This window comes from Paramisgurnus dabryanus, chromosome 13 (genome assembly GCF_030506205.2).
Source record: "Paramisgurnus dabryanus chromosome 13, PD_genome_1.1, whole genome shotgun sequence".
Lineage (NCBI taxonomy): Eukaryota > Metazoa > Chordata > Actinopteri > Cypriniformes > Cobitidae > Paramisgurnus > Paramisgurnus dabryanus.
The window spans coordinates 8,200,376-8,217,932 of record NC_133349.1 but is presented as its reverse complement, the minus strand read 5'-3'; the positions used below and the strand labels follow the sequence as shown (position 1 = coordinate 8,217,932).

Genomic DNA, 17,557 nt, shown 5'->3' with positions numbered 1-17,557 from the left:
GCATAGCACAAAGGGTGACTGACAGGACGCACACAAAAGTTTAATCCTTAAATAATTGTAACTAATTACCTTTCAAAACTAATATTATTAAAGGAATATTCCATTTTCTTAAAAGAAAAATATAGATAATTTACTCACCACCATGTCATCCAAAATGTTGATGCCTTTCTTTGTTCAGTTGAGAAGAAATTATGTTTTTTGAGGAAAACATTGCAGGATTTTTCTCATTTTAATGGACTTTAATAGAGCCCAACATTTAATACTTAACTCAACACTTAACAGTTTTTTTTCAACGGAGTTTCAAAGGACTTTAAACGATCCCAAACGAGGCATAAGGGTCTTATCTCGTGAAACGATTGTCATTTTTGACAAGAAAAATAAAAAATATGCACTTTGTCAAAAATGACAATCGTTTCGCTAGATAAGACCCTTATGCCTCGTATAGGATCGTTTAGTCCTTTGAAACTCCATTGAAAAAAACTGTTAAGTGTTGAGTTAAGTATTAAAATGTTGGGCTCTATTAAAGTCCATTAAAATAAGAAAAATCCTGCAATGTTTTCCTCAAAAAACATAATTTCTTCTCAACTGAACAAAGAAAGGCATCAACATTTTGGATGACATGGTGGTGAGTAAATTATCTGGATTTTTCTTTTAAGAAAATGGAATATTCCTTTAATGTAATGGTTATAATGATATAATTCCTACTTAGACAAAAAAGACCCTCAGACCAAAATAAAATTAATTCATATAAAAAAAAGATTTGTAAAGGTTGTTTGTTTTGCTTAAGCAGTTTAGATAACTGCTACACATTTGTTTGAGTTGTTTGTTCAAACACAATTGCAATGCATACTGACAACTAGGGGTGGGCGATATGACCAAAATCTTCTATCACAATAGGATTAATTTTATATCATGATAACGATATGTATCACGGTAGAGTTTTTTATGTTTTAATAAGGTTTAAATCTTTAATACCATAGAAATGTTCATAATTCTCACAAAAAACATATACAAGCATAGAAAGAAGATAAAAACAAACAAAACTCAAGCTCTCTGAAGATACACAGTCAATAAGAATGATAATAAATAATTATGCATGTATGTATAGGCCTATATATAGTAGTCAACATTTGAAGTGGATCAAAAACGTTCATCAAAGTTGTCCTAAGACAAGAACGGGTATTGGGCATTGGCTTTAAGACAACTTTTAGGAAAAGTTTTGATCCACTTCAAATGTTGACTAGTGTATATTTTTATTTAAGGTAGAAAAGTGATTTAATCAGGAGCGAGAGATTTTTTTCTCAATGCTGTTTGATTAACACGAGTGACAGACAGGAGCAAAATTAGGTAACTTCCCCTTTAAGACCAAAGTCCGGATCCAATACACTGTTACACATGCGCTTTCTCTTTTAGCTGTTTACTTTCTCTTAAGACCTTACTGGTCGTGTTTATGATGATGCTTGCAAAGACGGGAATTTTGACGCATATGTGTATTTAAGGCCAATAAAGCGGGAAAAATGCTCACGAGCTTAATAAGCAGAGGTCGCGCGACTTGCGCGCTCCTCACAGACAGAAAGAGCAGCGGTTGCGCGACTTGTCCGCTCCTGACACACAGAAAGAACGCACGCATACAGATCTGTTGTCTGTGTTTCAATGGCTTAAAATAACTTGTTTTAAAACTGCAGTGCTTAAATACGTGTACAAACGTTACGTTTTCGCGACCACACGCACAGGAGCGTGACGTGGGCACGTAACCTCGATAGAAACGATAGTCCAAAATCTCTACCGGTTGACAAATTTCTACCGGTTAATTTTGTCTACCGGTTTATCGCCCACCCCTACTGACAACACAGTAGGTAACTCTTTGACATAACTTAATCTTTTCTTTTTGAAAATACTCAACTCAGTTAAGACGATTAACTGCTTGCTCAATCATTAAAGGATCATGCCCATATTTTGGGAATTTAGCTTATTCACCGTATCCCCCAGAGTTAGATAAGTCCATACATACCTTTTTCATATCCATGCGTGCCGTAACTCTATCTGACGCACCCACCGCTAGCATAGCTTAGTACAAAGACTGGAAGTAAATGGCTCCAGCTAGCATACTGCTCCCAATAAGTGACAAAATAACGTCAACATTTTCCTATTTATATGTTTTGATTTGTAGGCACATCATGTACATATAACAAGGTCATATGAGAGACAGCCATCTTTTAACAGTAAACATACTGGGAACTATATTCTCAGAAGGCAAAGCACTGCTACTTGGGCGGAGTGATTCTGAGCGAAAACTCTGCTCCTCACCACTGGGTTTCTCGGGTGCTGCAAGCAAATCACTCCACCCCAGTAACAGTGCTTCGTCTTCTGAGAATATAGTATATGTATACAGATAAAAGATAGCTTTTATGACCATGTTATTTGTACACGGTGTGACTATACAAATCACAAGATATAAATAGGAAAATGTTCGCGTTATTTTGTCACTTATTGGGAGCCGTATGCTAGCTGAAGCCATTCACTTCCAATCTTTGTGCTAAGCTTAGCTAGCGGGGGGGTGCGTTAGACAGAGTTACAGCACACGTGGGGATAAAAAAGGTATGTGTGGACTTAACTCTGGGGGATACGGTGAATAAGCTTAATTCCCAAAACGTGGGCGTGTTCCTTTAAGATCACTTGGAAGTTTACTTAATCCATTTGTGTTGGAACAATGTCGACTAACTGATAATAATAATATATTATTTGTTTAATATGTATATGTTATTTTAATCTCGTCTCCATATTTACTCTCCAAAAAAATATTGGCAGGCTTTGTTCGTGTATGCAGAGCTGTTTGTTTCATTTGTTTATTTATTCCACTATGGTTAATATTGGAATGAAGCCTTTTGGGCTGGAATGAGCTTCTCTCCCATTTAACGATTAAACTGAAACTTCACTACCACTGCCACTAGGGGGCGAAGTCCGACAATCGTGTCTGTAGGTGTTTCTCAATGTCAAAAAAAGGATCCTTGGAAGCCAGAAATTTGAGGATGTTACGTCACATCGACATCCGTTGAAGGACTGTTCCAATGTAGAGGATCCTCGGAATTTCAAAAAAAGACCTTTGTTCGAAAAATATCCCATATACAGGAAAGGATGCATGTGTGTAGCCTTCGAGCTCTGAAATCACTCATAATCCTATGCGCACAGCGCCGAAAGCACATCTTTTCACTGACGTAATGAAGCAATGACATGCACTTGCTAGCCTGTTCCATTTACGTGTTCCCCGGATGCTAAAGAGGAGCCTCGCCTCTGAAGGTAGTAATTTGTAAGAACCAGTCATGCCAAGGAAGTATCCTTGACATTGAGAAACACCTTGTTTGTCATGTGCAGTGGAAAGGCAGTTTGAGTTCAGGGCTCCAGACTAACTTTTTTAATTAGGAGCACAGTGGCCCCAACTGAAAATTTTAGGGGCACATACCGTAAATCAACATGCTAACCACACTGTATTACTAATAAATATTTTGATGATAGATGCAGTAAGTACAATGCGCTGTTTTAAATTCAGTGTCACATCACAAAAAAAAGGTCAAATTTACTGGTCGCACATGTGCCAGGTCCCAGCATGCTTTGCTTTCATGACAAATGAAGACAGTAAATGTTAAAATTAAGTTCTTAACTGTGTGTTTTAACCAAGATAAAGTTATTAGGACATGTTATTGTTTGTTGTTCTGTAATGTTAAAGCTCACGTAACACACGCTGTATCTGCATTTCTGATGTTAATCTGGAGTACCTATAGAGTGGCATTACATCCTTTATATCTCCGAAGAGTCTTTAGTTTAATCAGATTTATAAAAGAAAGATTAGCTTTACCGAATCTTTCCGATAACGTACGAAAAATAAAGAAGGAGGAGTTACTACCGCGGGAGTACAAGTCATGCAACACTATACAACACTTATAACTTATGATTCACTACATGTTCGTGTAATTTATATAATATGCACGCGCCTATTTCCAACATAAGACAGAAGTCTTACTTACCGCATGCAACTCATGACCCGGTTGGGAAAATCCAGCGCATCAAACACACAAGCAAAAATCCGCTGCTACCCTGGATAATAAACTATATCCATTGTTTTCATAAGACTGGCTTTCTTCTCCTTAAATCCAAAAACACACTTCTTCTTTCATGCCATTGTTGAGTTTTGAAATTAAACAAAAGCTGTGACGCGTGATGCAGGGCTCGACACTAACTTTTTTCACTAGGAGCACAGTAGCCCCCAACTGAAAATTTTAGGGGCGCAACCAGAAAATTTAGGGGCGCAACCAGAAAATTTAGGGGCACACACCGTAAATCAACATGCTAACCAAATATTCACATTTCTACTAATTTCAACTGTATTACTAATAAATACTTTGATGATAGATGCAGAAAGTACAACGTGCTGTTTCAAATTCAGTTTCACATCACAAAAAAAAGGTCAAATTTACTGGTAGCACATGTGCAACTGCATGTAAAATTCAGTGGCACACTCTCAAATTTTGGTGGCAAAATGCCACCATTTGGTGGCAGTCTGGAGCCCTGTGATGTGATGTTTGCAAGTTCTAACGTCTCCTGCTGATTGAAGGGTGGGCGTGATTTTTCGGGGAAGTGACCATATAAAAAAGTGATACGTATAGAAAACACTTGAAACGTCAGCTGGACCTGTAATCGAAAAAACGTTCCGAAACTTGTACGAACCCTGGCAAATGCATTCGGCACAGAAAAACTAGCCCAACTGCTTTTTTGACACTTTGCCTACGTTTAGCATGAGGAAACAACCGTATAACTGTGTTAATAATTCAGAATGCTTGAAATACCATTGAACCACCCCTTTAACATTCTGAGGTTTTCTGTTACAATTTTGGGGGTTACCATAAGTGTGAGTGTTTCACTTAGGTTAGGATGAGAAATGTTAATAATACCATTTTGGCATGTATGCAGCTTTACTCAGAGTAATCATGTGCAAATACTCATTCGTGCATATGGAAAAAATATATATTTAAAAAAAAATTGTCCAACAAAAGCAAGTAAAGTTAGTTGGCTTAACACAATTTGCATTTTCAACATGAATTTCAACAATTTAAGTTGAGTCAGAGTGAATTTAATTTTTACTTGTAAGTACAATCCCCCAGCATATGTTCAGATAAATCAATTTAATTGTGTGAAAATAGGTGTCATAATTTTATTAAGTTAAACCAACAAGCTGTTTTTTGAGAATATACAGTGCACTAAACTACGAAAGAAACCAACTCACTGATTTCAAATTTGTCACATGTATAAAGATGCTCAATGCTGTTTCTATGGTATGGTATCACATCACTCAATATAATTACATTGTATAACAAAAAAAACAGTATACAAAGAATCAGAACATTACTCTTATTGAGGTCTAGATATCAATGACATATCCTATTGCCAAGATCCTGTTGACTCTCACCTCTAATACTAGGAAAGGATTATCATTGACACTGGAATAATTCCAGACCCATAGACCAAACAATTAAGTACAACCACCAAGAGGTACTGTTACTTTGAAAATCATTTCTGAGAAGTGTTGAAACAAGAAGGGAGCTTCCCAGAGAGAAATATAATCTTTTCTTCAACATAACAAAATAAGGGACCAAATTTCCAAGCATTCTCACTGCACACTGGCAGAAAAAGGATGCAATTTCAACAAAAACAAACAAGTTTTTAACCACTTGTAATTAGGGCTCTTATTATGAACGTAATGTCACATTTCCCCCTACTATTAAGTGCATGATCGGGCTTGTATGACACACAGTGAGCAACCACTACAGATAAAACGGAGTAAAACAATACACATCTTTATATAAGTGACCACACATCTAGCTTTCAATCTTCAAACTGTCGACCAAAGCTAATGGGAGCTTCACAGGAAGTTAAATGCACTCTTGTATATAGATGGAGAAAGGGCTTCTGGGACAGAGAGCGGTTTATAATCTTCCTCTCTGTTCTCTTGACAAGGCCTATGGACGGGTGGAGGCTCTCTGAAACTGTTAGATAGCAGAGGTATGTCAGTCCACAAGCTTAGCAGATGGTGCAGAGAAAAACAGCAAAAGAAAATCTACTAGAAAAAGACGACCTGCTTTCCACATCAACCCTTTAACATGCACATGGAAAGAACAAATACAAAATCCTCATCAACTATGGGAAAACCAACAGTATGACTCCAACTCAAAACCTCCCAAAACCTCTTCGAACACAAACACCCACCCTTCTATAAAGATCAGCATTGCATTTTACTTTTATTATTATACATTATATACTATAGTCCAGTGCTTCTCAAGCTTCTGTGATTTTCTAGGCCAATATGGCTATGACTATACTCTCATTCCGGCGTAATAATCAAGGACTTTTCTGCCGTAACATGGCTGCAGCAGGCGCAATGATTTTATGCAGTGCCCGAAAATAGTCCCCTGCTATTGAAAGTTACTAAGGGGACTATTTTCGGCTGCTGTGTAATATCATTGCGCCTGCTGCAGCAATGGTACGGTAGCAAAAATCTTGATTATTAACTAAGCTAAAATGAGAATATAGTCCCTAGCCATATTGACCTAGAAATTCCCAACTTTAAATTTTCCATCAGTCTTAGTACATGATGTAACTACACAAGAGACAAGTTTTAAATTGGAATAATATAGAAACTATTTGGTCATTTTTGAGCGAGATGCTAATGGTCTAATCAGATTCAATGGATTATGCTAAGCTATGCCACAAGTGGTACCGCCAGATCCGGAGATCAGCTGAATGGATTCCAAAACAGTAAAAATCAAATGTTTAACTGAGGGAGCTGGACAATGAGCCTATTTTTAAAAAAAATTGGAATGTACCTTAAGACCTCTATACTTCATATCAGGGTGCTGAGTGCTTTCATTTATTTTGCCATAGTGACCGGATGACCATACATCATCACTTTATTTCACTAGTAGGTTACTTTTAACCAGTATGGGTGCTCCTGTAGAAACATGCAATCGAACATGACATATCTGCTAAATTAATGCCGTGGACAATAGTATACATGCTACCGTGACATGCATTCTCACAAACTGCTATGACACTGATAAGATTAACATAACAGACAGCAACATCTCAGACTTATTTTATTTGTTTATGTATGTTTCTAAAAAGACCCAGACTTTTTTTAGGGATAATCTTCCTATTTTTACCATACTGATCAAATGACACCATGACCTTTAATCATTAGTTAGTAACTTTTAACCAGGCCATTGAAACAACACTCACATAAGGCAAACCACCGAAACATGTAAATTAAGTAGAAAATAACGCCTGCTTAGATGGCATGCATGCCAGCAACTCCTGTGGACATGAACTACCTCGTGACGTTCAAAAACCTGTTTAGAAAGAAATCTGAATGGGGCACGTCAGAGGAAGATTAACTGTACTGTCACTCCTTTTACTACAGGGCTGGTTTTCATTGGACACCTACTCGTAAAAACTCAAACAACTACACCACACAGTGGTAGTGAACTTTAAACAATGCAATAGTCTGTGAGCAGCAGCAAGTTGCCTGCTTATGTTACAGGGTTACTCACGTGGCCTAACACCACCTCAGTGCTGTTTGTTTAAGTTAGCTGATAACAACAGATACGACTGCAGATGACAGATAAAAATCAAGGCGAAGGAAGCACGGACGTCAATGTAAAACAGTATTCAGGACTGTATACTAAATAAACAGGACGTTACCAATGCGTTAAACATCAATAGGTTTGTAACCAGAACAACCCGACTTAATCCATACACACTACAAGTTTCAAGCCTCCACAATGCATTGAAACCCAACAACAACAAAGCTTACACGGCTACTAACACGGTTGCTAACTATTTATTTTCCTGTGTAAGTTACACTGACAGAAGAACACAGGAGGCTGACCTCAAACCTTCTTCCGTTGCTTAGTTATACACACCGGCTGCATTACGTTAAAGCCGTTATTTTGAATGACTGTAGCTCGTCAAGCGCGAGCAGCCACCGTACGCATTCTGCTAATGTTGAAATCACATCACCGGGTTTGATAATAATGTTTTTGCTGTGTTTTATGTAATAGGTTCACATCGCACGCCTTGTGGAACAATATCAAAACATATAGCGCTCTTTCAGGTTACCAGTGGGGCTTCGGAAGCGCTATAAAGCCGGCGATGTGTGTCGGAAAACGGTTAATCGGGTTTTGTTGAAACTTACCAGCGGGTGCTTCTTCTTTTGCATCTTCCGTGAGCTTTCGTCGAATCTGTCTGACGGCGACTGATGACGCCATCACGCAAGAACGTATATGGGGCGGGACGACGGAAACAAACTCATAACAATTTAAACAAATTAGGAAATACTAAAAATAAATATTTTTATTTATAAATAAATAAATAACATGGGTATATGAATTAGAAAATAAATAACAATTTGTGTCAGGGGTACAAATATAAAATTAAATACACAAGTTTAAATAACAAAGCGCCTCATAAGTATTTTTTGCTTTTGATATTGCTTTTTTAATAAGTCTCATAATATTGTTTTATAAACTATGTTGGTTGCAAGACTGGAAAAGTCACGTTTCTATACCTTTAAAAACGTCAGGCATATACGATTCTATAAATAGCTTATTTTTGTTTGTAAACAAAATGTGCCATTACTGCACAATTTTGAGCTTACTCGGACTTTTTAAATACATCATAATTTTACTGAAAACACACGACGCGTTTTTAAAATCTTTCAAGATCTTTCAATGTTCCCTTTAAACAATTGCTGGTAATTTGTTATTTATCTACATTTTATTAGACCGTGATTTGATTTTAATTCCAGAACAAGCTGAAGCATAGTTTTAAAATGTTTTATGTTTTAAAGATAGTGTGATCTACAGCGCCATCTAGTGTAAAGGTTTATTACGTTACCAATGACAACTCTTCAAACAAACTGCCCTACACTGGACACAGAAATTGAATATACTTCCCGCATGGGCAATCGGATTTAAAACGTAGCAAACACATTTAAGGTATTGTTTCTCTACAAATCTTTTACTTAAGTATTGGAAAGGATTGTGTTGTTTTTAAAGTGTGCATTTTGTTGTGTTCTTCATCAGTGCCACATCAATTTCTGTTATTGGAAACATGAGCTCTCCACTCTCCACTTTGAGGAAGAGCAGACGAGCTCCCCTACCTGGGATAGGCCTACAGAGCGACGGGTAAGACAGATCCAAAGAAATGCACTGCAAAGTAACATTTTGACAGATGCTTTGATCATTAACATTTTCTCATGATGCATGTTGATGGGGATTTCAAGACTGCATCCCATCCCCTGATAGATAGATCTCGTCATTATTTCAAAAGAGGTTCCTAAAGGGATAGTTCACCCAAAAATGAAAATTCTTAGACATTTAGTCACCTTCATGTTGTTTCAAACCTGTATAGATTTTTTGGTTCTGATAAACACGAATGAAGATATTTTGAGGAATGTTTGTAACCAAAACAATCATGAGCCCCATTCACTCCCATTGTATTCTTTGTTCCTACTTTGGAAGTGAATGGGGCTCATGATTGGTTTGTTTACAAGCATTCCTCAAAATATCTTCCTTCGTGTTCATCAGAACAATACATTTATACAGGTTTGTAATAACATGAAGTTGACTAAATGATGACAGAATTTTCATTTTGGATGTATAATCCCTTAAAGGAACAGTATGTAAGAAATTTATATCAATTAATCATTAAATGGCCCTGAAATGTCACTAGACATTAAGAAATCATTTTAATTTCAAATACTTAAATCACTGACAACAGCAGTCCGGCCAGGATATTGTCATGTAAACAGTGGAGTTGCAGCCCTCAACTGATGTTTATGTTGTCGTTTGGTATATTGGCCACCAGCTGTGTGATTGCAGTACCAGTTTTAGCCACACATTTTGTGATTGCAATACCAGTTTTGGCCACAATCCTACATACTGTTCCTTTAAAGTCGCCATGAAACGGAAGTAGCGATTGCCTTATTTTCCCCGTGGTGACGTATATCCGAATGAAACGGCTTTTGAGATTAAATAAGGCAGGGCTGGATTTGAATTTGTCCATCGAGATCTGATTGGATCGTTTGAAGTTGGGTCGTGTTGCTAATTGCTAATCACTGCGATCTTCTCCCGGACCCCGCCCACCTGCCATACTTTTGACCGGAAGTGAAGAGAGATCGTTTTGAGGAGGGGAGGAGATTTGCATTTTTGATTAAAGATTATGAGCACACACGAATTTTTAAAAAATAATGAAGCTCACAGATAAGTCATTTGTTAATAATACCACACTATTAAAAATACATATATAGTTTTTCATTTCAATTTCATTGCGACTTTAAGTATTGATTTAAATATGTAAATGTCCTTAAATAACCAGACTAATTGAATTGAATACCCATTTAAATAAATGCTTCACTAGTAGTTTTTCCACCTGTAACAAAGATGGGTAAATTACAATAAGTAAGCAATACTTTAAAGATACAATCTTTGAAATAATCTGTTGCAAATCTGTTTTGTCCTGCTTTTGTAGGGTGAGAAAGCCTTATAAGGAAAGGTCAGACACCGGTATGGTTTATATTTCACTATTTTGGTATACTTACAAATGTAAAAAGCAAGATAAATATTAGATAAATGTCAAAGTCAGAACAGAAATCAATTCTTTTATGATCCCATGACACAGTTATACAGAAATATATAAATGGCAGGATTATATTTACACCATCTAATGATATAAATCACTCAAATTAAACAGACTATGAAACTACATTATTCAGAGAGATTTTCCCACAAAACCAGCCAGCACCCCACAACATGAGCAATGCTTCCAGATCAAAGGTCATGCAGAAGATGAAAACCAAAGAAGGTACTTTAAAAACCTAAATACTTTAAGCCTCTGCACGCATTGCGATTTCTTTTAAATCTTTTATCGATTGCATCACAGCTTCTCCACCGAGTGATTTTGAATTGATGTCCAGTATGATGCAGAAGATCAGCCAGCTTGAGAATAAAGTGAAAGCTCAGGCTTTGGATATAGAGCGCAAGGTAAGATGCCAACACAAGGTACTTTTCTTATAATAATAATAATACAATAAATGTTGCATATTAAAAAATTCACAATCATCAGCATCTTGTTAGATACACCTGATAATATTTTGCACGGGTGTATTGTTGTCTGGTTAAAAGGCAAGAAGAATATCAGTCCTGGAAGACAAACTGACTCTTTTGCAAGAGTCAAAAGGTAAAAATGAATGTGTCTGCAATAAGAACCTATAAGACAAAATCTTGTAAGATAAAAACTGATACTAGAATGCTGTACCATTTTTTTACAATCTACTTGTGTCCCTTACTTTAGAGAAATCTGTAAATAACGAAATCAAAGATGACGGATTAAATAAATTGTGCCTCAAACTTCAAAAGCAAGTCTGGGAAATGGAGGTAAGGTGACATCTACATATAGTACCAACTGTGTATAGTAGGGGTGAGCGGGGCACAAACTAACGCAGGGTTAATTTTAACAGCTACTTTATATTTATATAGCAATCTGTGCTTTTGGATCTCCTGTGAATTAGTGAATAGTTTTGATGCATGTTTGCGAAGATATTGAACAAAGAGTGTTTTGGAGGCATGAAAGTACATTTCTTTCTCTTACACTCACCTAAAGGATTATTAGGAACACCATACTAATACTGTGTTTGACCCCTTTTCGCCTTCAGAACTGCCTTAATTCTACGTGGCATTGATGCTGAAAGCATTCTTTAAAAATGTTGGCCCATATTGATAGGATAGCAGTTGGATAACACTTGCAGTTGATGGAGATTTGTGGGATGCACATCAAGGGCATGAAGCTCCCGTCCACCACATCCCAAAGATGCTCTATTGGGTTGAGATCTGGTGACTGTGGGGACCATTTTAGTACAGTGAACTCATTGTCATGTTCAAGAAATCAATTTAAATGATTTGAGCTTTGTGACATGGTGCATTATCCTGCTGGAAGTAGCCAGTAGTATCAGAGGATGGGTACATGGTGGTCATAAAGGGATGGACATGGTCAGAAACAATGTTCAGGTAGGCCGTGGCATTTAAACGATGCCCAGTTTAAATAAACGGAGCCTAAAGTGTGCCAAGAAAACATCCCCCACACCATTAAACCACCACCAACAGCCTGCACAGTGGTAACAAGGCATGATGGATCCATGTTCTCATTCTGTTTATGCCAAATTCTGACTCTACCATCTGAATGTCTCAACAGAAATGGTGACTGATCAGACCAGGCAACTTTTTTTCAATCTTCAACTGTCCAATTTTGGTGCAAATGGTACCCTCTTTCTCCTATTTGTAGTGGAGATGAGTGGTACCCGGTGGGGTCTTCTGCTGTTGTAGTCCATCCGCCTCAAGGTTGTGCGTGTTGTGGCTTCACAAATGCTTTGTTGCATACCTCGGTTGTAACAAGTGGCTATTTCTGTCAAAGTTGCTCTTCTATCAGCTTGAATTAGTCGGCCAAGTCATTCCTTCTGACCTCTATCATCAACAAGGCATTTTCACCCAGAGGACTGCCGCATACTGGATGTTTTTCCTTTTTCACACCATTCTTTGTAAAAAATGGTTGTGCATGAAAATCCCAGTAACTGAGCAGATTGTGAAATACTCAGACCGGCCCATCTGGCACCAACAACCATGTCATGCTCAAAATGGCCTAAATCACCTTTCTTTCCCATTCTGACATTCAGTTTGGAGTTCAGGAGATTGTCTTGACCAGGACCACACCCCTAAATGCATTGAAGCAACTGCCATGTAATTGGTTGATTAGATAATTGCATTAATGAAAATTGAACAGGTGTTCCTAATAATCCTTTAGGTGAGTGTATAAACAATATCCACTTTTAGTATACAGACAGAATTTTATTAAAATATTTGTGTTTTAAACAAAATTTTCTGTCAGGTGTTACAACAAATCCTCAGTTTGTTAAAATGAACTCCACCTATGGGGTAAGTTGTAACGTTTGCTGTCCTGTCACTTTCGGTTGTGTGTGTTGATTGTGTTCAAAAATGGTTAATCTAACTTAAAAAAAAATTGAATGATAGAGGCAAAGCCAAAAAGCGTTACTTTGTGCCCCACTCTTATATTTCCTTTAATAAATATTTCCTGTCATTAACACACAAAAATAGGTTGTTTGGAACCTTTGACCCGACACCTACACTGTAAAAAAAATCCGTAGAAATTGCAGCTGGGTTGCCGGTAATTTACCGTAGATTTACATTTATGTTTTTTACTGGCAACATTTTGTTCAAAGTTAAATGAAAATTAAACATTTACAAGTCTTTATCTTTACAGAGTAAAACTAAAAAACAGCATCAAGCAAAACATTCTGGGAAACAAAATCTGGACCAAAAAACAGAAAAAGGTTGATGATGATTTCTGGTTCCCAGAATGCTTTGCATGAGGCTGTTATTGTATAGTTTTATTCTGTAAAGATAAAGACTTGTTAATATTTGAAATTTATTTAACTTTGAACAAACTCTTGCCAGTAAATAACATAAATGTAAATCTACGGTAAATTACCGGCAACCCAGCTGCAATACCATTGTAATTTCTACGGAATTTTTTTACAGTGTAGAAAACTTTTTACAATGCATTATCGTATTTTAACCCACACAGAAGTTTCTTAAGGATTATGGATTGATCTGGATTGGAAGTTGTGAGGAACCTGATGTTTCATATCTTCTGGAGACAGACCAAGACAACACTTTGACAGGTGCTCCTTATTCATGGCATTAATGATAACATTTAGCTGACCTTTTACATAAGATAATCTAATAGCTATCCATGTCTGAAAGCAGGATGGTTTAGAGATCATACAGCGATTCCTATTCTATTTAAGCCTGTTGTCTTTTCAGGACCTTCTGTACAGAGGACATTTAAAATGAACTATGACCTGGTCATACAGAACATCCAGGAGCTAAACTTCGTAGCAGGGGAAGGGGAGTCCCATGTGACCCCCATTCCTGGTGGGGCCAAACTTACCCAGCAATCTTCAATACCTCTGAGTCTCTACAAAAATGGAATTGTCATGTTCAATGGACCATTTCGCTCCTATCAGGACCCAACAACACAGGTTTTGACTACCAAAGCACCAACACTGCAATTTATCTCTTACAGTCAGCTAAACAAAAATGTAAGAATGCAACATTTACCGTATCTTTCCAGGAATGCATGAAAGACCTGACAGATGGATTTTTTCCATCAGAGCTCCAGGAAAGGTTTCCTAATGGTGTGTCCTTCCAGGTGCGTGGACCCTTAGAGTGTTAGGAACTTCTAGATTTGATCTTTCATCATCATCATCAGTTTTTAACCCTTGTAAACAAACAGGTTTATGACAAACGGGATGAAGAGTTTATAATTAGGCAACCTCAAACCGAGTTTCCTGGAAAAGGACAAACTATAAATGGAGCAAGAGGGTGGTCAGCAGACGGTTCTGAGGAGGCCAGATTTACGTCACCAAGTCAGATACCAGGTATGAACATTTCACTGAACTAATATATTCAAAAGCATTTTGTATGGGATAAGCAGTTCTTCCCATCTGTGGCATATAGGAACAAAGCTGTCCATGGAACAGTTTCTGAGGAAACTCCCAAAGTGTGTGGTGAAGTCAGGCAAAGTGATAAGCATTCGTGACTCAATACAAGCTGATCTACAGGTGAGATAGTAGATGCAAGTCATAGTCTGTCCCAGATGGTCTTAAAGGGATACTCCAACCAAATATCAAAATTACCCCATGATTTACTCACCCTCAAGCAATCCGAGATACATCTTCTTAGAAAAGCACATTTGGAGTTATTTTAGGAATTGTCCTTGCTTTTCCAAGCTTATAATTGGAGAAAACAGGGATCAGGAAGCGAATTAGCATAAAGTTATCGCTATAATGGACGCTAATATAATTATCGTTTAGCTAACGTTATATTTATAATTATAATGTGAACGGCCCTTAACTCTATGAATTAATATTTTATGGATAGATGCACTTTATGGAGCTTTAAAAATGGGGCACTATTCGATGCCATTGTAAAGCTGAAAGGAGCAAAGATATTATTTAATATTATTCTGACTGTGTTTGGCAGAAAGAAGAATAAATACACACCTAGGATGGCTTGAGTATGAGTAAAATATGGTCGTTTTTGGGTCCTTTGAGGCGATTCAGTCTCATTCAACTTCATCTTTTACCTTGTCTAGGGCCTCTCTGATGGTGCTAAGAGCCAATCGACAACCATTGTGGAAACACCTGTCTTACAGGCCTTGACGAAAAGGTATGCAATCATTAGGGCTGTGCACTACTGAAGATAAACGCGATAGCCTGCTCAATAATGTGGTATTCAATATACAATACAATATTTATTTTTCTAAAATCGATTTAACTTGAATTAAAATATATTAAATATATACACTCACCTAAAGGATTATTAGGAACACCCGTTCAATTTCTCATTAATGCAATTATCTAAACAACCAATCACATGGCAGTTGCTTCAATGCATTTAGGGGTGTGGTCCTGGTCAAGACAATCTCCTGAACTCCAAACTAAATGTCAGAATGGGAAAGAAAGGCGATTTAAGCAATTTTGAGCGTGGCATGGTTGCTGGTGCCAGACGGGCCGGTCTGAGTATTTCACAATCTGCTCAGTTACTGGGATTTTCATGCACAACCATTTCTAGGGTTTACAAAGAATGATGTTAAAAAGGAAAAACATCCAGTATGCGGCAGTCCAAAAATGCCTTGTTGATGCTAGAGGTCAGAGGAGAATGGGCCAACTGATTCAAGCTGATAGAAGAGCAACTTTGACTGAAATAACCACTCGTTACAACCGAGGTATGCAGCAAAGCATTTGTGAAGCCACAACACGCACAACCTTGAGGCGGATGGGCTACAACAGCAGAAGACCCCACCGGGTACCACTCATCTCCACTACAAATAGGAAAAAGAGGCTCCAATTTGCACAAGCTCACCAAAATTGGACAGTTGAAGACTGGAAAAATGTTGCCTGGTCTGATGAGTCTCGATTTCTGTTGAGACATTCAGATGGTAGAGTCAGAATTTGGCGTAAACAGAATGAGAACATGGATCCATCATGCCTTGTTACCACTGTGCAGGCTGGTGGTGGTGGTGTAATGGTGTGGGGGATGTTTTCTTGGCACACTTTAGGCCCCTTAGTGCCAATTGGGCATCGTTTAAATGCCACGGCATACCTGAGCATTATTTCTGACCATGTCCATCCCTTTATGACCACAATCTTTTGATGGCTACTTCCAGCAGGATAATGCACCATGTCACAAAGCTATAATAATTTCTAATTGGTTTCTTGAACATGACAATGAGTTCACTGTACTAACATGGCCCGCACAGTCACCAGATCTCAACAAAATAGAGCATCTTTGGTATGTGGTGGAACAGGAGCTTCGTGCCCTGCATGTGCATCCCACAAATCTCCATCAACTGCAAGATGCAATCTTATCAATATGGGCCAACATTTCTAAAGAATGCTTTCAGCACCTTGTTTAATCAATGCCACGTAGAATTAAGGCAGTTTTAAAGCCGAAAGAGGGTCGAACACAATATTAGTATGGTGTTCCTAATAACCCTTTAGGTGAGTGTATATAACCAACATGTTTTATTTTCCATGGGGGGCCATGACAACTACTTCTGAAAGTGAACAGCCATGTTTTACATAACAAAACAGACATTTTAACAATTTAAATTGGACATGTACTTATATCTGCATCATATTGCACAGCCCTACCAATCATAACATTTCTGGTAAGTCAATTAGACTATCTTGACCAAAAAACACATTTCCAACTCATGTCATGTGATTCAGTGAGACAGATTGCTTGGGGAAAGACATCACCACATTACGAGTGAAGTCAGAAGATGGTGTAGAGACGTTCATTGTAAAAATGCACTACAGTGAGACCATTGGAGATCTGCGTCATTACCTCGACATGAAAAGGTATCTTTCATTGGCACCAATGTTTAGTGTAGTAATAAATTATCTGAAGGTTAAACGACCTAATGTAAACTTGCCCTTTAACTAAAAATGTCTCGCTCTCATTTTGCTACCATGCAAGCGTTCAAAAAATACAAATCTAGGTTTATTGCTATATTCTTTAAGTTTACCCCATCATCTTTTATTACAGAGGACCGAGTGGTTGCCCCTATGACATCATTAGTGTATTTCCAATGCGATGTTACAGCGATGACACCCGGACGCTCCTATCTTGTGGTCTAATACCAAATGCTGCACTAATCCTACGTCCACAACCTTCATCTCATAGACAGCACGGAAACCCAGAGAATGACCCTTAATAAGTATGCAGTCATTCTGACATGTTGTTTAGTAATGCTACGGCAAATGCTTTTATCTTTTAATCTAAACGTGACACTGATTTTAAGTATAGAAACCTATCTGTGTCATTCAATAATGACATATTAAGAATTGATAAACCAATGGCACAATTAT

The 17,557-nt window shown here is 37.6% G+C and overlaps 2 protein-coding genes across 2 annotated transcripts in view; one reads left to right on the top strand and one right to left on the bottom strand.

Annotated features, from left to right (window-relative positions):
• Positions 1 to 8,326, bottom strand: part of atp2c1 (ATPase secretory pathway Ca2+ transporting 1) — a 44,981-nt gene extending 36,655 nt beyond the window's left edge. The window contains exon 1 of the mRNA XM_065298604.2: positions 8,243 to 8,326. The gene's annotated coding sequence lies outside the window, so the exon portion shown is untranslated. The remainder of the gene's footprint in view (positions 1 to 8,242) is intronic.
• A 650-nt stretch (positions 8,327 to 8,976) lies between these two features.
• Positions 8,977 to 17,467, top strand: ubxn11 (UBX domain protein 11). The gene is made up of 15 exons (XM_065298614.2): positions 8,977 to 9,044; positions 9,132 to 9,233; positions 10,579 to 10,613; positions 10,801 to 10,911; positions 10,990 to 11,090; positions 11,232 to 11,286; positions 11,401 to 11,483; positions 13,705 to 13,801; positions 13,944 to 14,161; positions 14,254 to 14,331; positions 14,416 to 14,560; positions 14,640 to 14,743; positions 15,277 to 15,350; positions 16,916 to 17,047; positions 17,235 to 17,467. Exons 2-15 carry the CDS (start codon positions 9,160 to 9,162, stop codon positions 17,401 to 17,403), a joined length of 1,476 nt encoding a protein of 491 aa, XP_065154686.1. The 5' UTR covers positions 8,977 to 9,044; positions 9,132 to 9,159; the 3' UTR covers positions 17,404 to 17,467.
• The last annotated feature ends 90 nt before the right edge of the window (positions 17,468 to 17,557 follow it).

Coding starts and splice junctions, on each gene's coding strand:
- ubxn11 (XM_065298614.2), top strand. CDS start 9,160: ATGAGCTCTCCACTCTCCACTTTGAGGAAGAGCAGACGAGCTCCCCTA. Junction 11,287..11,400: donor TCTTTTGCAAGAGTCAAAAG/GTAAAAATGAAT, acceptor CCCTTACTTTAG/AGAAATCTGTAAATAACGAA. Junction 17,048..17,234: donor CATTACCTCGACATGAAAAG/GTATCTTTCATT, acceptor CTTTTATTACAG/AGGACCGAGTGGTTGCCCCT.